This window comes from Mytilus californianus, unplaced genomic scaffold (genome assembly GCF_021869535.1).
Source record: "Mytilus californianus isolate M0D057914Y unplaced genomic scaffold, xbMytCali1.0.p SCAF_24, whole genome shotgun sequence".
NCBI classification, from domain to species: Eukaryota; Metazoa; Mollusca; class Bivalvia; order Mytilida; family Mytilidae; genus Mytilus; species Mytilus californianus.
In genome coordinates this window covers 6,119,603-6,143,225 of record NW_026262673.1, presented here as the reverse complement: position 1 = coordinate 6,143,225, position 23,623 = coordinate 6,119,603, and the positions used below count along the sequence as shown (strand labels likewise).

At 33.0% G+C, this 23,623-nt stretch overlaps 1 protein-coding gene across 11 annotated transcripts in view; it reads left to right on the top strand.

Annotated features, from left to right (window-relative positions):
- The window catches only part of LOC127732453 (transient receptor potential cation channel subfamily M member 3-like), a 99,154-nt gene that overhangs the window by 63,593 nt on the left and 11,938 nt on the right, over positions 1-23,623 (top strand). Inside the window, exons 6-8 of one of the 11 annotated variants that reach the window (XM_052241498.1) lie at positions 20,548-20,679; positions 21,954-22,199; positions 22,912-23,086. The exons of 8 other annotated variants lie outside the window; for them this stretch is intronic. In XM_052241498.1, coding sequence (XP_052097458.1) covers positions 20,548-20,679; positions 21,954-22,199; positions 22,912-23,086 — 553 coding nt within the window. Of the gene's footprint in view, positions 1-20,547; positions 20,680-21,953; positions 22,200-22,911; positions 23,087-23,623 lie in introns of those variants that run through there. 2 more of the 11 variants (XM_052241496.1, XM_052241501.1) reach the window with 2 other exon arrangements.

Genomic DNA, 23,623 nt, shown 5'->3' with positions numbered 1-23,623 from the left:
TCCGAGTCCGATGTCAGAATAGGTAACTTAAGAAACTGAGCAAAATAACAATGATACATAAATTAACAAGGGACTACAGCAGTTACTGACATGCCAGCTCCAGACCTCGATTAAACTGATTGAAAGATTATGTCTTCATCATATGAAAATCAAGCACAATCCCTCCCGTTAGAGGTTTAGTATCATACCATCATAAAATATATGAGAAGAACATAACCCGTATCATGCCAACAACTGATTTTAGAATAAATGTGTTTATTTCCGATGCAAAAAGACCCAAAGACATACTTGATTACCAGTTCATGTACTGAAAACGCAAATATGTTCAATTAGGACGAATACAAACTGAAACGAAAGTTTTATTCACACAATCATAAATATCTGTAGAATAGCCATGTTCGTCTATCTTTACATTTTCGTGAGGGATATAAGTTTATAGCACATTTACATCATTTTATGAAACTTGACATTGCAAACAATATTTATTATACTTAAAATTCCAGTACTGAAGAACTGGCTCCTGTGATGATGACATTTCGTTTGTCTGGTAATCAACCAACAGCGACACAGTGATTATTTATGCCGTATTATTTCAGAATCTTTTACTACTTAATAATTGCTAAAGCTTCTGTTGTCGTACTTACAAATATTTGTTTATGCACAAATAAGTTATTGAGTTTCCCACTCACATTCAATTGAACTGAGCGATTAGTTTAAGTTTTCAAATCTTGCATTTAAAGTATTATCAGGAGGTTTAATTTTTAAACACCGTAGTACCAGTTAATGATGATACTATACATTCAAGAACATACTTATCGTTTCCTTGAATGCAGCAAAAATTAGTAGGTTAAAATCTTTGTTGTTACGAAGTGTCAGATTGATTGATGGAATAGCAAGTAATAATTCTACTGCATTGTCGTTTCCTGCTGCAATTGCATCATGCAATGGTGTGTCACCTTTGACATCCTAAATGTCAAATAACAAAATTATGGTACGTCTTCACTTAAAAAAACACATGTAATTACTATATTTATGCTGATAATGTATTGTTAATTTATCATTTTTACTGTAGAAATACCAAAATCGAAATTTTACAATTGTTTAGGACTGTTTGGTGTTTTTTTTTTTATAGAAATTGTGGATCCACAATGCTCTCCATCTTCGAACATGAAAGAAGAAATGAGTTTACAAGGATTTTAATTTGCTATAAAATTTAGGACAAAATTATTTAAACAAAAATTACAAATATAATATCGGTGGGCGTAAAACAGAAAACAGCCGTTAAAGTATAGCAAAAACTGTATTTCAACTTTGCTCAAAAAGTGCTACTACTAAATTTCTTAGTTAAGCATATTGCGAAAATAGCATGTTTTTGTGTGGCGTTGAGATGTCTCAATAAAGAATAGACAAAATATCATTTTCCTCAATTTTAAAAAAGACCGACAGGAATTTACGTCTAATCAATATTCTTGTGAATCCAACAAATTAAATTCACATAACTCTGTAATCAAATGGAATATTTTCCAAAGACAATATAGAGCAGGTTTTTTTTTTTTTGGGGGGGGGGGGGGGGGGGGGCCGGACGGTAACTTTTCACGGATATGTCGATGTAATACAGTTCTATGCAAAGCACAAAAATGTCATCATTCACCTCAAAAGCTAACCGAACCTTCAAACAGACGGGATATAGTCACGATAATGTTGTCAGGACATTAAAGATGGCATATTTTGGAATTAATATTAATTCACTCATTGGGTCTTTGCATCGGAAATAAACACATGTATTCTAAAACCAGCATTATATGGGTTATACATTTCCCAATGTATTCGATATTCAAGAGCTTGCAGCTCCTACTCAGACTTTGTAAAACGTCACCAGTGTCTGAGCAGAAATTTGACGAACCAAGGGTATGTCAGAAAACGTCTCATCCTTTTTCTAAAAAAAGTTCATCGGAAGGTACCAAGACCTTGTTGATAAATATTCCGTATCAACTTCACAAATAATAAATGATGGTCTTGATGTATAGATTCTGCGTACTGACGTTGCTTATCATCTTAATAACGTGTTATATTGTTCTTTTAATTGTCTTTGTTCTATCATTAATATTACTTTTAATGTTTGGTCTGTTTTCTTTGATATCCATTTGACATGGCTCGGTACTTACACATCCTGTCAATGTGTTTGTATTATCTTTGATTTTTGCTGGTGTGTTTTGTACGTGTTACTTTATGTGTTTCTTTAATACATATGACGTGGCTCTGTACTTTTAAAGATCCCACCATTTTGTTATTGTTCTATTATAATACCATTATGTTATTGTTCTATTATAATTTTGAAAATACTTTGAGCGACACAATTAATTTACTCGCGTAGTGCTATTAACCATATGTGGATTCTTAAAAATTCTTAAGAACTTCTGGATAATTTTAAATCTTGGTCTTTTTCTGAAATTAGTTCTAACAAAAAACTTTTGATTTTTCAACCCTGTATTCCACCATTCCCCATGTGAAATTATAATTTTGAAAATACTTTGAATGACAAAATTATTTTATATTTCTTACTGTGTGACGTTTACATTTTCTGGCGTCAAACACGCGAGTCTACACTAAGAGTAGATGTACATCGAATGTAGTCAGAGGACTTTAGATATTTCAATCCTTTATGGTTTCATTTACAATACATATATAAGTAAGCAATGAATGTGGTTGTTAAATGAGATAGATGTTTTTTGTGCTTCTTTGTTAAATGTTTGTTTGTTTTGAGATTGTGACACAGTGATGACTGCTGCACCCATATTTTGACAATGTTACCTATAATGTCTGTTTTGTTTACGCATCGTTGTAAATATGATGGAATTTGATGCGACTGTCATACAAGTGAGAGGTTTAGCGCTATAAAACCAGGTTCAATCCACCAGTTTCTACATTTGAAAATGCCTGTACCAAGTCAGGAATATGACAGTTGTTGTCCATTCGTTTGATGTGTTTTATCATTTGATTTTGCCATTTGATTAGGGACTTTCCGTTTTGAATTTTCCTCGGAGTTCATTATCTTTGTGAATTTTTTTTTTTATGATACAGGTTATGTTCTTTTCGTATATTTTATGATGGTATTATATTAAATCCTTAACGGGAGGGATTGTGCTTGATCTTCATATGGTGAAGACATACTCTTTTAATCAGTTATATTGAGGTCTGGATCTGGCATGTCAGTAACTGCTAGTCGTCCTTTGTTAATTTATGTATCATTGTCATTTTGCTTAGTTTCTTCTATTTCCTATTCTGACATCGGACTCGGACTTCTGAGCTTTACTATGTGTATTTCTGTGTGTTTGTTTATTCTACATTTGCTTGAGGTATAGGGGGAGGGTTGAGATCTCACAAAATATGTTTAACCCCGCCGCATTTTGCGCCTGTCCCAAGTCTGGAGCCTCTGGCCTTTGTTAGTCTTGTTTTTTTTTTAATTTTAGTTCATTTATATGTTTCGGAGTTAAGTGTGACGTCCATTGTCTCTGAACTAGTACACATTATTGTTTATGTGCCAGCTGAAGCCCGTCACCGGGTGCGAGATTTTTTCTCTGTGTTGAAAACCCATTGGTGGCCTTGGGCTGTTTTCTAATCTTTGGTCGGATTGTTGTCTCTTTGACACATTCCGCATTTCCTTTCTCAATTTTTAATTAATTGTTTCTAAATAAGAAAGTCAAATTCATATTTATTCGCAAATCAGTCGTTTCTTGTTTTATTGAATCTAATTTTATGCTAGTCCAGTTTTGCTTTATTTCAGTACAGTAAATTATAAGAGCTGTTTTGTATGAACTCACAATGAGTGTCACTACGGGGGAGGTAAGCATTAATCGTATTGAAAAAATATTAAGTTGAATTTAATATGCACCACCTTTCGTTTATTATTTGGTGTTTCATGGACTATATTATGTCCTATGTTTTTGTTCTTATTTTATTTTGTCGTCATGGTGTTGTCTGTCTATTTGTTTAAGTTTATTTATATCGAATGGAACTATTACCAAATCTTTCTTCAGTTTGATATATTGCTGAACAGTAGCTATATCGCCATTTACTACAGCTTGCACCATATGCTCTGGTCCAATAGTTTGCATCCTTTGTTGATGACCCAGGATTACCATGTGTGCAACAAGTCTGGCAAGGCTGTCGGATAAGTCATTTCTTGTACTTTCTGATATAAGCAAAGGTTTAGACAGTTATTAAAACCATGAATAATACTACAAAAATAAAAGGAAAGTTACAGTTACACACCTCATTTTCTAATAAGACGAACTAACCATACTTGTTTAGAGCCAACCACATATATATTCTTACATTATCAAACTGTTAGAAATATATTTAATTGCCTGTAAATTGTTAAGTCAACCACCTCATTCCACAGATCAACTACTTCAAACTAAATTTTATGTCGAACTTGAGATTTCAACTTCCCAATCTACAAGTTCCCATTTCAAAGCAGTTACATACCCTCTATCGAATAATATATCATTTGATACGTTTATCTCATGCATGTTTACTTCATACAAAGTTTATTAGCAAGGATGTGTTCTTAACACAAAAACCGATTAAAAAGAGTTATGAGAACGAACGACAAAATCTACACATGTTTTACGATCATCATAACGAATAAGGCAACTGAACCATATTTCTGTGTCTAAACACACCAGCAGTCTTAAATCTTAGTATATAAGAGGAGTCCTATAATCTGCAATGTTTCGATTTTGTCCTATTTCTGATTGGGAATTCTTGACTGAGTGTGGATTGGCGGGGATGCATGCTTAGCAAGAGACGCTTACGCAGTTCCTTTGTGAGTTAATACGATTCCCTCAGTTATTGTGTTTGTAACTTTGATTTACTTCTTATTCGATTCGTGAGATATGAAAATCGGTAGACTGCTGTTTTTGATTTATTTATGTTCAATAATAACCTTCACTTGCTTTTGGTTTCATTTCGGTCTGTACCAACTCCAGATTATGGACCTTCTGACCTGGTGCAGGAATAAGGCAAGCAGGACTATAGACCCAGACTTGCTGTCCAAACTGTACAACAACATCACCATCGCCGTCTATTTTCTCAACTTTTCCTATTTTCTCACATGCCTATAACATTTGAATTTGTAATTATTGTCATTTTTATTTTTCTCAATAAGACATTATATATAGTATGTATATTAGAAGTCTGATTTTTGGGGTTGTCTTCTCTTACGTCTGCAGATCAATACAATGAAACAAAAATCTAGAACACAATAAAATACATTTGGAAAAAAAGTAAAATACAAATATCGAACTCCAAGTTGAATTCAAAAAGGAAAACCCATAAAAACTGACAAAATCAAACGCTAGACTCTCTCATCCAACGGATGGAACGAATGGAAAACAACTTTTATATTCCTGACTTGATACAGGCATTTTCCGAAAAATATGATGGGTTAGACCTGGTTTATAGCTACTTTAACCTCCCTGTCGTATTACAGTTGTTTATAGTTCCGTTATAATGACACAATTGAATAAGCAACACAAACGGACATCAAAGTTTAATGTGACAATAATTGGGATCCAAACTTGATGAAACTTCACAGTAATGATGACTGGCATTTTACAATGTGACATTTGGCTTTGGAATTTCCAAAACGGCTGCCGTTACCATGGAAACAGTGCAAAAAAAGTCAAAATTCTCCAAAAACCTTAAAGAAGAATTTCCTCTCTTAAAATGGTAGGTCAAATCCATTGAAACTTCGATGGTATGTACACTCCAATGTATCAATGTGGCATCTGTCATTAAAATTTTGGAAATGGTCTCTGTTACCATTGAAACAAGTCAAAAATTTCAAAAAAAAAAAAAAAAATCTCGGACAAAATTTGGTGGAAGAAAAATGTTAATAATAATAATAATAACAATACTGAAAACTTTTTTAAATGTAAATCATATTTTTCATATGGATCTAATATAGCCAGAGGTGTTGGAATATTAATATGTAATAAAAATATTATAACTGATAATTTTAAATTTGACATTAATGGAAGATTTATTTATGTAGACTGAAATATACATTCAGACTTATTAATGTATATTGTCCAAATAATAAAAAAGAAAGAGTGGAATTTTTGAAAAAAATTCACCCACATTTTGTGTGTGTCAGGAAAATCATATCCGCCGGGGATTTTAATTGTATTATGAATGGCAAGTTGGATAAGAGGGGAGGTAATCCAAATTTTGGGCAAAAAGGGGCTGATCAGATTAGGGCATTACTTTCTTATTACAGTTTATGCGATTCGTTTAGATATCTTTTAACTGACAAAGTTTCTTTAACCTGGTGTTCTCATGCTCAAACTATTTCATGTCGTTTAGATAGAATACATATAAGTAGCATTTTTAAACAATATATACATAATGTTACTGTAAACGCTACTAGTTGTAGTGATAGTGATGCTGTTATTTTAACTTTTGAAAATATAAAAACTTAACCACTGTTTATTGTTATTGAAAAATTGATAATGATATTTAACAAGATAAACCTTTTAGAGACTCGTTCAAAAATATTTTGTTAAATTTAATTGATGATTTGGATGGAGATCAAGATCTTTGGTCAATTTGTAAAGATAACATAAAGTTATTTATTATTTATTATTGTAAACGAAGGAATAAAATTATACATGAATATGAACAACAATTATATAGATTACAAAAACATGAGCAGTCTAACCCTTGCGAATATATAGAACAGGTAAAGGCCATCAAACAGTTGATACACGAATTTCAAAAAGATAATTTTCAAGGTTCAAAAATTCGTTCAAAAGCTAACAGTTCTGAATAATCGTCCAATATAAAAAAGAAGATGTGGTATGATTGCCAATGAGACAACTCTCCACAAGAGACCAAATGACACAGAAATTAACAACTATAGGTCACCGTACGGCCTTTAACAATGAGTAAAGCCCATACCGCATAGTCAGCTATAAAAGGCCCCGAAATGACAAATGTAAAACAATTCAAACGAGAAAACTAACGACCTAATTTATGTACAAAATTGAACGAAAAACGAATATGTAACAAATCAACAAACGACAACCATTGAATAACAGGCTCCTGACTTGGGACAGGCACATACATACAGAATGTGGCGGGGTTAAACATGTTAGCGGGACTCCAACCCTCCCCCTAACCTGGGACAGTGGTGAAACAGTACAACATTAGAACGAACTATAAAAATCAGTTGAAAAAGGCTTAACTTATCAGATGGATACAAATAGAAATACATATAACAAAAACACAGAGTGGACGTGGCCGGGTACTTGTATATCCCAACAACAAAAAAATACTAAGTACAGATCTGAGAGTACTCGGTTACTGACAGCTAGTTCAAAGCCAGTACCAACTAATAAAAAAATAGCATGCATCTAAGACTAAATCCAAGTTCTTTTTTCAACTTGAAGCTAACAGAGGAGGGAAAAATTAATTACAAAAATTGAGGAAAATTCAAAACATTTTTCAACTTCGGGCGATATTATAGACCAGTTTCGGGATTTTTATACCACTGTATTCACTACAGAAGGTATTGATAATAAACTTTGTGATTTGTTTTAGAAGATTAACCAAAATTGAGTGAATATGACAAAAATTTTATTGACGAACCTTTTATAAAAGATGACATTTTAAAAGCTCTCAAAGGTATGGAGAATTCCTGGTCCAGATGGTCTATCTGAAAAATGTTTTGTAACTTTTTTAAATTTTGTGTCTGATTTTTTACTTGATATGTATAATACTATATTTAAAGAAAGTACTTTGCCTGATGATCAGAAACTATCATATCTAACACTTATATGTAAAAAATCCAGAAAAATCTCATATTTTAAAGCTGTATCGACCGATATCACTGTTAAATGTTGACGTCAAGATTATATCCAAAATTATGAATAATAGATTTATGACTGTCATGCATGTTTTGAAACATCCGGATGAGACATGTGCCGTTCGTGATCGATCAATTCTTGATAATGCTCATCTTTTAAGGAATATCTCTGGTTTGTCGAACAAAAAACTCTGCCTTTGTTGGTCTTGAAAGCGTATGATCGTGTTGAGTATGATTTTCTTTTTGAAGCGTTAGCTATATATAGAAAAGTATGATTTTGGTCCAAATATTTTTAATGGTTCAAAATTGTATACACTGATATTTCTTCTTCTGGTATAGTTTATAATTGTATATACTATGATCCTTTAGTCATTGAGTCGAGGCGTAAAACAGGGATGCCATTGTAGTAGAAAAGTAATGCAAGATTTATTTGTTGTTAATTTTGTTGTTTGTTGTTGTCTTATTGACGTCTATGTAACCTTTTTCACTGTTTGCGTTGTAAGTATACTGCCTTATTCATTCCTAAGTCACACTTTTCACTATTTGCTTTGTAAGGGTGTTCTTTCATTGGCGTATATGCCACAGTGTTGTTTAATTATTGAAGTTATCAGTGTACTGTGTCATTGACGTTTATGACACATACTCTTTTAATATATGGTAAGTTTGGGTATGGTTTCCTAAACGTAAATGTCACATCTCTTTTCCATTTGCGTCGTTACGGTTATGTCTAAATGACGAATATGCGAAGTTTTCATTGATGTTTCTCCTGACACAGTAAGACAAGCGCGGGAGGGGAGGAGGACAGTATAGGCCCTGGCAAGACGAGTACGGATGGGGTCAGAACGAAGTTAGTATCCCCCCTTTGCAAGACAAGTGTTGTAGGGAGCAGGATGTAGATGATATGGATATGACATACGGACATTAAATACTTCGAAGAGCTTTGCTCCATTTCATTATTGTTTCATGTCACAAAATTTGTTTGATATTTATAAATCATATTGTTGTTTAATAAATTTCATATGTACATGTGTCTGTATATATATAAGTTTTCCTTTTCAAGTAACATAAGTCATAAAAATGGATAAATATAAAGTCGCAAGAATAAAATTAAACGTAAAATTATACATGGATATGACCCACAAAAGATTACATTGACATGCGCAGTCTAACCCTGGCGAATATATGGAACAGGTAAAGGCCATCAAACAGTTGATACATGAGTTTTAAAAAGATAATTTTCAAGGTTCAAAAATTCGTTCGAGAGCTATTTTTTAGACAATTCTGAATAACCGTCCAAGTTCTTTTTTCAACTTGAAGCTAATAGAGGACGGAAAAAATTTATTACAAAAATTGAGGAAAATTCTAAACATTTTTCCACTTCTGGTGATATAGACCAGTTTCGGAATTTCATACCACTTTATTCACTACAGAAGGTATATATAGTAAACTTTGTGAATCTGTTTTTAGAAGATTTACCAACATTGAGTGAATCAGACTAGAATATAAATGATAAACTTTTTACAAAAGATGAAAATTTTAAAACCTCTCAAAGGTATGGAGAATAATTAGTCTCCTTGTCCAGATGGCATATCTAATGAATTGTATGTAACTTTTTTTGATATTGTGTCTGATGTTTTACTCGATATGTAAAATAATATATTTAAAGAAGGTACATTGTCCAATGATCAGAAACTATCATATATAACACTTATAATGTATGTAAATATCCAGAAATATCTCATCTATTAAAGATGAATCGACTGATATCACTGTTCAATGTTAACGTCAAGATTGTATCCATAAATATCACCAATAGATTTATGACTGTCATTCATGTTTTGATACATCCAGATCAGACTTTTGCGGTTCGTGATCGATCAATTCTTGACAATGCTCATCGTTTTAGGAATATATCTGATTTGGCGAACAAAAAACATACATTCCTTGTGCTTTTGTTGGTCTCGATCAAGAGAAACCATATGATCGTGTTGAGTATGATTTCCTTTTTTAACCGTAAGAAAAGAATAATGTTGGTCCAAATGTTATTAAATGGATTAAAATTTTAAACACTGATATTTCTTCTTCTGATATAGTTAATAATCTTATATTGGATCCTTTTCCGTTGACTCGAGGCGTAAACAGGGATGCGGTTTATGTTCCTTGTAGTATGTACTAGTTCTGCAACCGTTTGCTAGAAAAGTAATGCAATATTTATTTGTTATTATTTATGTTGTTGGTTGTTGTCTTATTGACGTCTATGCCACCATTTTCACTATTTGCTGCCTTATTCATTTCTAAGTCACATTTTCACTATTGACGTATAAGCCACATCTTTCTTTAGTTCTTGTGTCTTTAAGGTTGTATATCATATGACATAACTTTTTTTTATTATCTGCGTTGTAAGGGTATAGTCTCATTTACGTTTATGCCACATCTTTTTCCGTTTGAGTACTGTGTCCAAGGCGAATATGGAGGAGGATTGGGTTTGTTTGTAATGAATTTTGGGAGCGGCTTATGGACGTCTATGCCACCTTTTTCACTATTTGCGTTGTAAGTATACTGCCTTTTTCATTCCTAAGTCACATTTTCACTATTTGCTTTGTAAGGGTATTCTTTCATTGCCACATTGTTGTTTTATTATTGATGTCGTCAGTGTACTGTGTCATTGACGTATATGACACATACTCTTTAAAGATCTGTGTAGCTTGGGTATATTTTCTAGACGTTAATGTCACATCTCTTTCATTCGCGTCGTTAGGGTTCTGTCTTAATGACGAATATGCCATGTTTCATTAGTTGCGTTGTTATGAAACTGTCTCGATGACACATAAGACTTTTTTCACAATTTGCTGTCTAATGGTAGTCTCTCATTGACGTTGAAGCCACATCTTTTTTGTTTTATTATTGGCCTCGTATGACACATTTTGTCATTGTTTGTGTCGTTTGAGTTCTGTTTTCCTGACAAATATGCCACATTTGTGTTTATTTTTTTATGTGCACTGTACTGTATCCTTGACGGATATGCACATCTTTATTACAATTTGTATCGTTGAAGAACTGTGTCATTGATTTATACGGCACCTCTTGTTTGTCGTTTGTGTTGTTCGGTACTGTATCCTTGACCGTAATGCCACATTTTCTTTATTTGTGTTGTTATGGTACTGTCTCAGCATTCACGGTTATGCCACATCTTTCTTGTATTATTTGTTTTGTCAGGGCATGGTCTGATTGACCTATATGCTATATTTTTTTTCGCGTCGCTAAGGTACTGTCACATTGACAAATATGCCACAACTTATGTTTTATTTGTATCGTAGGAGTACTATGTCAAAGATATATACGAAACATCCTATTTCAGTATTTATTTTAAAAACCTATATGCCACAACATTGTTTTTATTATTTGTGTCGTTTGAGTTATGTGAAGTATGTGCCACACCATTTTACCGTCTTTGGAGTACTGTCTTATTGTCATTAATATCACATATTCAACAACTTGCGTCGTTAGTGTACTTTCTTGTTGGCGAAAATGCCAGTTTTTTTTATCATTAGTGTCGTTGGTCTACTGTCTCATTGACGTATATAACACATTTTAAAAAAAATGATTTGTTTTTGGAGTAACGTCTTATTCCGTATATGCAACCTTTTTTAATTATTTTTGTCTTTGAGGTACTCTTTGTCCAGCGTATATGTAATATTTTCTTCTCTTACCTCATTCACTATTTGTGTTGTGAGGATACTGTATCGCTGATGCACAGAAATGTAAATGTCACTTTTTACACTAGTTTGAACATGTTTAATGTAATGATACTTTCTCATTGACGAAAATGACAAGTTTTTTTTATTATTTGCGTCGTGGGAGTATGGTGTCAGTAGGTTTAATGCAACATATTTTCCGACTTTGTTTCGCCAGATACTGTCCTGTTTACATCGTTTAACCGTGCTGGTTGTACAAGTACGTAGCAACGTCTGGTCGGAGGACATTAAATCTGATGCCTCATGTCGACATAGCACCATGCTCCCTGCACGTTAAGAACCCTTGCAACATTTCTTTGAGGGGTCCGTAAATGGAATGTTGCAAAACACAATTTCTATCCCAATTCACGTTACCTTCATTTTCCAATGACAGTTAATGTATCCCGACTTTAACCCCAGAAAGCCTCTACTTCAGGACTTCTGGACCTTCCTATGGTCTATTGTTAATTTGTTATCTCTGAAAATGAAATAGTGAGCCACTGGACTTTAAGCAACGAACAATCAATCATTTACGTATATGCCACATTGTTTAATTATTTTTTTTGTATCGTTGAGTAGTTACCTGACACATCTGTTGTTATTATTTATTTCGTTACAGTACTGTGCCATTGATTTATATGATACATCACTGCCAAAGGTGACTGGGAAGTAGAGATATGATTACCATTGGTCTTCCCCCGAACGGCAGTGGAACCCTCGCCTAAGTGGGGCGTCCGTTTGGCTGTGCCGGATGATCGAGTATGCAACCACTATCGGTCAGAACGGGGACGTTAAATTCGATGTCTCGTGTTGAGAGAATGCCACGCTCTTTGCGCCTTAAGAACAACCCAACAACTCTTTGGGAGGTCAGTAGGTGGCCTATTGCAAGGCCAAATTTATGTCCCTATCAAATACACCCTCTTTTTCCAGTGGCAGTACGAATTTCCCCGACCTTGGCTTCTTTTGTAAGACCTATCTATTGTATTTATTGTTAACTTGTTCTCGTCCTGAACATGCATGTAATGTTTGCCATTGGACGTTAAGCAACCAACAATCAATGTCCCGTTAACCTATTCCACATTTGTTCATATTCTTTGGAGTTATGTTTGATTGACGTTTATGCCACACTTTCTTTAGTGATTCTGTCTGAAAGGTTGCATATCATATGCTATACTTTTTTTATTATCTGCATCTCAATAACGAATATTCTACATCTAATTTTTCTGTTTGAGTACTGTGTCCTTGGCGTATATGACACGTCACCAGTGTCTGGGCAGAAAGTTGATGAACCAGGGGTATGTCAAAGAACGTCGCGTCATTTTTTCTAAAAAAAGTTCATCGGAAGGTACCAAGACCTTGTTGATAAATATTCATTATCAACTTCACAAATAATACACGATGGTCTTGTAGTATAGATTATTGGTACTGACGTTGTTTATCATCTTAATAACATGTTATACTATTCTTTTATTTGTCTTTATGAATATACTGTTCAGTCTGTTTTTATTGATATCCATTTGACGTGGCTCGGTACTTGTACATCTCGTCATTATGTTATTGTTCTATGATAATTCTCGTATTTTGTCTTTCATTTTTGCTAATGTGCTTTGTCTATATGCCTTTTTATGTTTGTTTGATACATATATGACGTGGCTCTGTACTTATACATCCCGTCATTGTACCATGGTAAATTTGTGTATTCTTGTCTTCAATTTTTGCTAATATGCTTGGTTTACAGGTCATTGTGTGCTTCCTTGTTTATACATATTTGTTTGTTTTTATGTGATTAAGATTATAACACAATGTTGACTGATGTACCCCTATTTTTGACATTTTTACCTATTATGTCTGTTTGTTTTGTTCACACATCGTTATCAATATAATGGAATTTGATGCGACTGTCATACAAGTGAGAGGTTTAGCTAGCTTTAAAACTAGGTTTAATCCACCATTTTCTACATAAGAAAATGCTTGTACCAAGTGTCAGGAATATGACAGTTGTTATCCATTCGTTTGATGTGTTTGAGCTTTTGATGTTGCCATTTGATTAGGGACTTTCCTTTTTGAATTTTCCTCGGAGTTCAGTATTTTTGTGATTTTACTTTTTATGTTCCTTTGTGTCGTTTGGTTACAGTCACATATGTCACATTTGTTTTGTTATATATCCTTGGAGAAATGCATCATTGGTGTAGTTTTTTTTTAATTATTTGTGCGGACGTGAAATATTAATGGTTGGTTCCAGTGAAAAAAATAATCGTGCAGTTGTTAAAATATCATTCATATTTAGGAACAGACAAATAAAAAAAATGATGTACATTAAAGTCTACAGAAATTAACTGGAAGTGGGGCGGAGTTGCTGTTATTTCGGAGGATATACACAGCAGAATACAAGTGACACATAAATATTCAAAAGTTGTTCTATTTTTCTAAACATTCGTATAGAATCGTTTTATTTCGAGGACAGATTAAGATATAGGACATAGATAAATAATAAAATTAAAATAATAATCTTTATTGTAAAAAGTCAAATCCCCACAGGTTAAAATGCAAAAATTATTAATACATAAAAAGCATAAAACAAATGAAAAAAAGTTCTGAACGAGGCTAGTTAATAATATGCAAATGGGTTTCAAAAAGAAATATATTTTCAGTTTTAACCATCACAACACAACCGGCAAATAGAAGTAAACCAAGAACAACATGTCTTTAGCCTAAGCAAACTTTCTCTGATATTTCATATATATAGGTGTCAGACCACCAATTCACTCCCTCTAATTTAGAACGTAAAAGTTGCCTCACTCTGACACAAAATAGTGCTTTTGATGTCATAGTTTACTTGAACTAACCAACAAATTTGCAGAAATGAATCGTTTAGTGAAAGAGTTGTTTTGTTGTCGCAAATTAAATTTAAGCGGTGATCATATTTTGATCAATTTACTAGTCTATATCTTATATTGGAACTTTTAAGAAAGCATTTTAGTAATTTCATTAATTAAATCATAATTGATGAAGTTGAATTTGTATTCGGTAGATAACACACAAACACATACAATCCATTTCGAATGACTCAATGAAAAAACAAATCTGAATTCGAATAAACTAATTAATTTTCAATTATGTTCGTTTCGTTTTTACGTCTAAAAAATCCGTCATTTATATTACAACCTTTCCTTCATTTATATTACAAACATGCAGAATATTTTCTTGTTTGTTTTTCTTTTTCGGATTTCTTTTTTTTTTTTATTTTCCATATTGAAATATTTATGGAACAAATGTATGTTCAAATGTTTTAAAAATGCGTAAAAAATAATATTCGAACAACATAAATCAAATACAAAAGCCGAAGAAAATTCAAGTTACATTTTCAAAAACAATTATAATCTTTCTGTAATTTGTTTTCAATTAAGTTAGATTGATAGTAAAGAAAACAAAAATAAATAAAAGTTATTGTGAATGACTAAATGCACAAACAGATCCGAGTCCGAATGAGCTCATTGTCTGAAAGAATTATTTATGTTTATTTTCGATCTGTTTTACGTCAAAAAGAAAAGCATCATCATCATTACTAACAAGAAGAATTACTAACAATGCTCAAACGCTATAAGGACGATCCAAGAATGTTGAAAGAACGATGCCCGACTGAAAAAAATATATTTACTCTTACGTTAATTTATATCTGAAAAACTCGTATTGCAAATTGTGTTAAGAAGCGAAGAATTAAACCACAAAATATCAGTTTATTCGATGAAGTTTATTTTAAAAAATGAGAACAAACAAAATATATAAAATATATATATCTATATATATAAACAAGTCTAAATTGAAAACAACGTTCAAACCTATGGTTGCGTTGGATAAAAACCGCAATTTTTATACGTGTGCATGCAAAACAAATTTCATGGTAGAGGGATCTAAATACAGCACAAACAACATTTTCCAAAATACCAAAAAAGTGAAAAAGTATATTTTAACAAAACGCATTTGACTAGCAGGTCGAACAACGGATGTTCTTAAACCCTGCTGACTGCCATGGCGATTGCCAAATAAACGGATCACCAGATGTAACAAAATGGATCTTAATTCTTAATTTAATACCAAACAGAAAACAATATAGGTTCAGATATAATACCTTATAAAAGATGACCAAATTAACATTTCTTCTTTCAGATTGGGAATCGTCATCTTCTTGTTGGGTGTGCTATATTAGAAGATGAAATCAGAAATTGGAAAACAGCGACACACTTGAAGGAAAAACTACAACGTTTAAAAAAGTAATGATGCAAATAAAATAAAACATATTACAACGTGTTTATTACTGATTGATTGACTGCTGACTTAACGTCCAGTTGCAATTATTTCATGCGTTTAAAGGACGAATGCTTTAAATACCTCGACGTAGTGTATGCTTCTTGTGTAGCCAAAGCATTAATGTTGGCAATCAAATGTCAATTTTGCGATGAGATGTGCATTGTAGCATAGGTCTCAAAAAACATGTTTAACCCCGCCGTATTTTTGCGCCTGTCCCAAGTCAGGAGCCTCTGGCCTTTGTTAGTCTTGTATCATTTTTAATTTTAGTTTCCTGTGTATAATTTGGAGTTTAGTATGACGTCCATTTTCACTGAACTAGTACACATATTTGTTTAGGAGCCAGCTGAAGGATGCCTCCGGGTGCGGGAGTTTCTCGCTGCATTGAAGACCCACTGGTGGCCTTCGGCTGTTGTCTGCTCTATGGTCGGGTTGTTGTCTCTTTGACACATTCCCCTTTTTCATTCTCAATTTTATTTAATAAATCTGATATTAAAAGACTAATTTAAAAGTAGCGTTTACGTTTGTATTTAACATCAACAGCTTATTACGACCTAAAGGTACAGTTGACGTCACTGATTTGGTCATGCATTTAAAAAAATATAAAAACATATGATTAAATGACAAGCCCTCATTCAAAATAGCAATTTTAAATTGCTCAGAGATTAGATGATTTGTGAATATCTTCAAATGAAATGACTAGAAATTTGAATCTTAATAAACAATATTCCACATAGAAATGACTTGCTTGTTTTGTAAATCTACTTAGCAATTTCTTTTCTGCATGAGTGTTTATTGCTTGATTTTATGTGTATCTAGTTAATTCAAAAGAAGGAAATGAGATACGATTGCCAATAAGACAACTTTCCATAGGACAAAGATATTAACAATTACATGTCATCTTATGGGCCTCTTTAAATGCGGGAACCAAACACCATATAGTTAGTTTTAAAATACAAAATGTGACACATTTCAGAAGAAAAAATCAAATTACCTGATTTATAATATAAGAATGAATGGTTAATGATAAGGCAGACAGAAACAAACGACAAACAACGGATAACATGTGGCTGGCTTGGAAAAGTCACATAAACAACGACAAACAAGGGATAACATGTGGCTGGCTTGGAAAAGTCACATAAACAACGACAAACAACGGATAACATGTGGCTGGCTTGGAAAAGTCACATAAACAACGACAAACAACGGATAACATGTGGCTGGCTTGGAAAAGTCACATAAACAACGACAAACAAGGGATAACATGTGGCTGGCTTGGAAAAGTCACATAAACAACGACAAACAAGGGATAACATGTGGCTGGCTTGGAAAAGTCACATAAACAACGACAAACAACGGATAACATGTGGCTGGCTTGGAAAAGTCACATAAACAATGTGTTAGTAAACGCTCAACCTTCCCCTATGCTGTAATGTAACTTCAATTGTTAACAATAGTTATAAGTGAAGGAGATGTGGGAGGTATATATATATATATAAATATAAGTCTTTTCATTTTGTTACTATATTGTTCAAGTGTCTTCACTGAAAGAGTTATCTGCATAATTCGGCATATCTATGATGCTAATGTTACAAAGGAACGAAAGAAACAAATGACAATTAATGAGAACAAAACAGAAGAAAGAGAGCTGGGTGATGCCATCAATCATGCAGGAAGGCTTTTGTTGAATCATGGATATCTAATGGATGCTATCAACAGTAAAAACCAAAATTTCGTTGAAAACGACACAGTAAAGAAAATCTTAAAACAGATGTGGTATGGTACAGAGAATATAGATGGTCAGACGGTAAGTAAACAAAACTAACATTTCATTGATATGATTAATCCGTTGGCTTGTTTATATCTAAAATCGTTCCGTTACGGGGAGAGATGAGGAAAGTAAGGAAGCAAATGCAAGACAGGGATAATCTGAAATATGTAGAAACGAACTAATTGACAATCAAAGAAATGCTACCTTACCCACACATCCCCCCAAAAAAGGAGAAAACAATAGACAAAAAGAAATACGCAAAACAACTTCATCAAATTTTTCGATAATTTTCAAAATAAGCAGAATAATTTGAATACTAGGGCAAATATCTAAACAATGTAGAACATCCAAAAACAAGAGAATACCAACGTGAAAATACAAAAAGACATTTTAATCATATCGAAACGATAGAACGATATATATATGCCATCAAGTTTTCGAAAAACGTAGGATTTTCTACTGCAGGAATTGATACCTAGCTGTATTTGGCAAAACCTTTCGGAATTTTAGGTCCTCAATGCTCTTCAACTTCGTACTTTATTTGGCCTTTAAATATTTCGGTGTCACTGCTAAGACTTTTGTAGATGAAACGGGCGTCTGAATGGTATCTATGATGAGGTTATGAAAATATAAGATCATTGGTGTTACAATTGGTAAACAAGACTAGAACCTAAAGCTACATTAAATATGTAATAAATGTTTTGTTTTCAGACTTTTTGGTATATTGTTCGATTCTCAGTCCATCTATTTGTGATGCCTTTATTAATGATTAACATGGAGATGGATAATCGTCTATTACTTTGGTAAGATAAATTTTGCAACTCAACATCCTTCTTTATTACAATAAATGCAATTATCGCTATTTTGTGCATTTTTCCTTTGATCTTTTTGGTGATAATTTTTCATATCATGCTACTCGCTGGAGATGGAATATTATCGTCAGAAACTAAGGGCGCACGTGACGTTGTCAATGTAAACATGAACGACCTCATTGGCAAAATAGCGATAAACAGATTATCAATGGTCTTTCAAACTCGAGGATGTTTATCAGCCACATCTCATCTCAGGGCTGTCGCCCTTTCGAAAAATCATCAATAATCTATAATTATGTATCTGTTAAAATATGTATTTAATTGAACTATATCAAAACGTTTAATGAGTTCTATCAACCCTAATCACACCTGACTTGATATCGTTTTTGCTTTCCAATAAGATAATTACTATCGTTCATGTTACTCTTTACGTATCTTATTATATCCTTGTCATACTCAGCTTTCGCGCGTGATATCCGATGCCACTTGAAGGGAGAGTGCTATGATCTATGCACGTTAAAAACCCATTGAAATAACTCTTAATAGTTGTCCCTATCCATTGTTGTCTGTGGCAGGTGTTCATCTGTAAATTCATCGCCTCGTCCTACTAAGCAGAATTTATTGCTAATGCTTAATGTGTCAAATCCTTAATGTGCGTTATATGTATTCAACTAGTTGTTGAAAAAACAGCGACCAACCTATCACATAGAATATGTAAGAGTCCAACCCAGGAACCCAAAAGCAATATTTTTGTGTCGAGACCTTCATTTCGCTATGCAGATTCACTCCAAAATTCTTCCATCATATCATGCAAAAATGGGAATGGTAAATATAAATACCTTGGTTTCGGTCATGATAAATCTAACTTACTTATGATCACACGCATGCCAAGACTATAGTCACCAAAGATTATATCATAAAAATGCTGGACATTTTGATCAACAATATATAAGTGTTGAATTTTGTCGATCGATATTTCAACGAAAATTGTAATTTTGTGTGCACTGTAGGAGAAGTTTAGCATATATAAATCGGACTATGTTTTTGCTGATAAACCCTAACATTGACCTTTGGTTGATTTGAGAGCCTTATCTTACAGATCCTCGGATATTGAAGTTTTCACATCCTTGGGATTCAAGGGTTCGGGTTTGTTCTTTCCTAATGACATGCATAGTAACTAGCTATACAGGTATCATGAGAGTAACTATTGTTTATTCCGGTAACCATTCTAAAATAATCGTTAACTTTTCAATTTATTTCAGGTTTTACAAAAAGTACAAGCTGCCATTCATGAAAATATTTTTACATTCGGTATGAAAGTTCATATTTTACACAATTTGCAAACCTAAACAATGTAAACATTACAGTTGACTATAATTGCTAACATCCACTTCACTTGAACTTTGGTGGATAGTTGTCTCATTGGCAATCATACCACATCATATCATTATTCATGATTTTACTATTTTTTTGGTGATGTTGTACCCTTATAAACTTGCTTATTATATTTTGTAGTGTACTGTATCATATTTATATGATCCATCGCCTCGTAAGATTTATCGTTGGCTATTATTCAGAAATTTTCTATTTATCATTAGTACATAATACTTGTAAATCTTTTTGTTTCTAAGAAATGCATTCACTTAATTGTGTTCATTGTGTCTTGTCTTTTGTCACAAGATTACTCAATGTTTTGTTTAAGTATTCAACTGGTTAATCGATACACACTTGACTTGTTTAGAATTTCTTTTAACGTTTCAAACCAGTCAATTTCGTTTTATCAACAATCAACGTATTAAAAGTTACATAAATATGTCGTATTCATACAGCATCAAAAAGTTTCTATGTTTCTGCATGGTACGCTACTAAAGTCCGTCAACGAATAACACATTAACCCCAAAAAAAAATCACGTCAGCATAATATCAACAGTTGTAATTTCAATCTAGTCTACAAAACATTGCAAAGCTAAGTGTGTCTAACAAATATTTTCTAAATAATGACGCTATGGCAATATATTTTTGTAATAACATTTGTTTTGTTTATTAATGTTACAGCTGGAATTCACTTTTCTCCTTCTTGCATATGCATACATGTTGCTGTTTGACTACAGAGAAGATGGAATCACCTATATTGACTTTATTATAATAGCGTGGATGGCTAGTTTCTTTGTAAATGAAACAAAACAGGTGACCTCTTATGTCGACAGTAAAATATGTCCAAAATCTCATGCTTTTTCTCAACTGTTTCCTTGATTAAACAGTTGAATCTTATTCATATTTATGATAATTTTACTTATACTTAATAATCATAATATCAATTGTTGAACCTCTCCGCCCTTTAGACGCATTCCTTATTACAAACTAATAGAAATATTGTATCACTGATGGCAGAGTAGAAATGAATGACAAAATGCTATACATTATATATATATAACTCTTTCAATTAAGACAAAACCGTGTCTGGACTTGCGTCGCTGTACGCAAATAAATAAGGTAACATGCATACTAAATCATAACTGATCATGCCCTCTCATAGAAGAACAGTCATTTTAACGAAATATTTCATTGTTAAACGAGTGTGGTAAAATCGAACTATCGGCAGACAAGAATTTGCTGTACGGCAGATGTAAAAATATCTCACATGCTACAACTCAACATTATCAAGCTGCAGACCAAATATAAAATAATTCTTTTGCAGAGAAGCAAAACAGGTTTCATGAAAGTTTTATCTTACGCTTAATATCTGACGGACAGGGTCAATTGAAAACTGCGACAAAGGAGATGACTTCAATCTACCATTATGAACATTCTATGCTCATGTTAAAAGGTTTAAAAAGAACTTAATATGGAGTTTATATACATTTGTATATTTTGGTTATTTTTTACTTTGCCTTCCCGTGTATGATTTTCTGAAAAAGCGTGCTGTTGTTTACAAGTAAGCTCCTGATACATGGTGTCTAGATTATAACGACGGGTGCCACATGTGGAGCAAGATCTACTTACCCTTCCGGAGCAATTGAGATCACAACCGTTTTTGGTGGGGTTCGTGTTGCTCAGTCTTTAGTTTTCTATGTTGTGTTTTGTGTCCTATTGTTTGTCTGTTTTTCTTTTTCTTTTTTAGCCATGGCGTTGTCAGTTTATTTCCGACTTGGGAGTTTGAATGTCCCTTTTGGTATCTTTCGCCTTTCTTTTATCAAGTCACTCTCAGTTTTGTAGAAGTGTAATGGACAATATCACTAATGACTGGCTGTAATTATAAGTGTGCCATTTATGAATGATACCTTATGGGAATAATAGTAGTGTTATAGTTTATAGAATATGAGTAAAAGTTTGAAGAAGGTGAGTAATAGTTTATAGACGGTGTGTAATATATAATAGGAGGTGTGTAATAGTTTATAGAAGGTGTGTAATATATAAGCTTAAATTGGTTCCGTTTAACATACATGTCTATTTTGTTTTAGGTTATTGTTGCTTTAATAAGAAAAAGAATCAAACCATATTTTCGTGATTGGTGGAACATAGCAGATTGCATTTTGATTATAGGATATACGTCTGGAATGCTACTGAGAGCTGTTGAAGGATCTTTTTTCCGAACTACGTCAAAATGTTTATTAGTTGCAATATTTATGCTTATTTGCATAAGATTACTCAGTTTGTACTACATAAATGAGTTTCTCGGACCAAAGTTAATCATAATTCGAATGATGGTATGTAAGACTATATAAATCCGAAGATGTGGTATGAGTGCACATGAGACAACTCTCCATCCAAGTCACAATTTATAAAAAGTTAACAATAATAGGTAAAAGTACGGTCTTCTAAACGGAGCCTTGGCTCACATCGAACAGCAAGCTATAAAGGACCCCAAAATGAATAGTATAAAACAATTCAAGTCTTGCAACAGGCCACCTACGGACCCCTCAAAGTGTTGTTGCAAGGGTTCTAAACGTGCAGAGAGCGTGACATTCTCTCTACAAGAGGCATCGGATTTAACATCCCCATTCTGACCGGATGTGGCTGCGTACTTGTACATCCCGCTTAGCTAAACGGACGCCCCATTTCGGTAAGGGTTTTACTGCTGGTCTAAAGAAGACCTGTAGTGACCATATTTCTATTCCCGAGTCACCCTTTGAGGTTATGGAAATAATAAGTTTCTTTGTTATTTTCGATTCGTAAGGTTTAATATAATCTCAATAACGTTTTACCAAAACTATTGTAGTAAATAAAAATATTCAAATCAAATGATCAACATCATTATCACAATAAAAGTGATACTTTTCGAGCTGCCGAGGCTAAAATTTACAACATGAAAATCTGAATTTGCTTTTCAAATCAGAGAAGAACAAGTTTTCCTACTTAGTGATATTATTGGGTTTTTTTTATTTATGTACGGGTCAGTTTGATATATTCTAATTTCAGATTAACCATACAATTGCATTCATGACAATTATGTTTGTCATAATGTTTTGGTACAGCGTGTCTTTTTATGCGCTTCTATATCCGAATTCTGAGGCTAGCTGGACAGAGATCGAAAAAATTTTATCGAATGGATATTGGATATTATTTGGAGAAGTGAACTTAGAAGCTGATACATGTAAGAGTTAAATAAATATTTCATTACCTTAAGTACTATTTTGTCAAAATGAGAAATGATATGCAAGACAATTCCATGCAATGAGGAATTACAACCGGAACTAGGGAAGATATAACATCTATCATTATCTAATTTTTCAAATTGATATGTGAACCTATTTTGTTACGCTACTGCTTATTACTTTAACAAAATGGTTTATAATTTCGATTTCGTATAGAATGATGCAACTATTATCACTTTCCTAAATATTAAAGGTACCGTCATATATATTTTTGAGTCAGGAAGGTTTTGGTATTAATGATCGTTTTGTTAGCAAGAACAAGGTGCAAGTAAACTTTCGTTTGATCTGTTTGAGCTTGTGATTTTGCCTTTTGATAAACGCACTTTCCGTTTTGAATTTTCCTTGGAGTTCGGCATTTTTGCTATTTTACTTTTTTACTGTATTCTAATTTTAAATTTAACTAAAATGCTAATTTATTGTGTAAAGTTCACGTGACATTCACGTAAAAATACTCGTGTGAAATTCAACTCAAACGA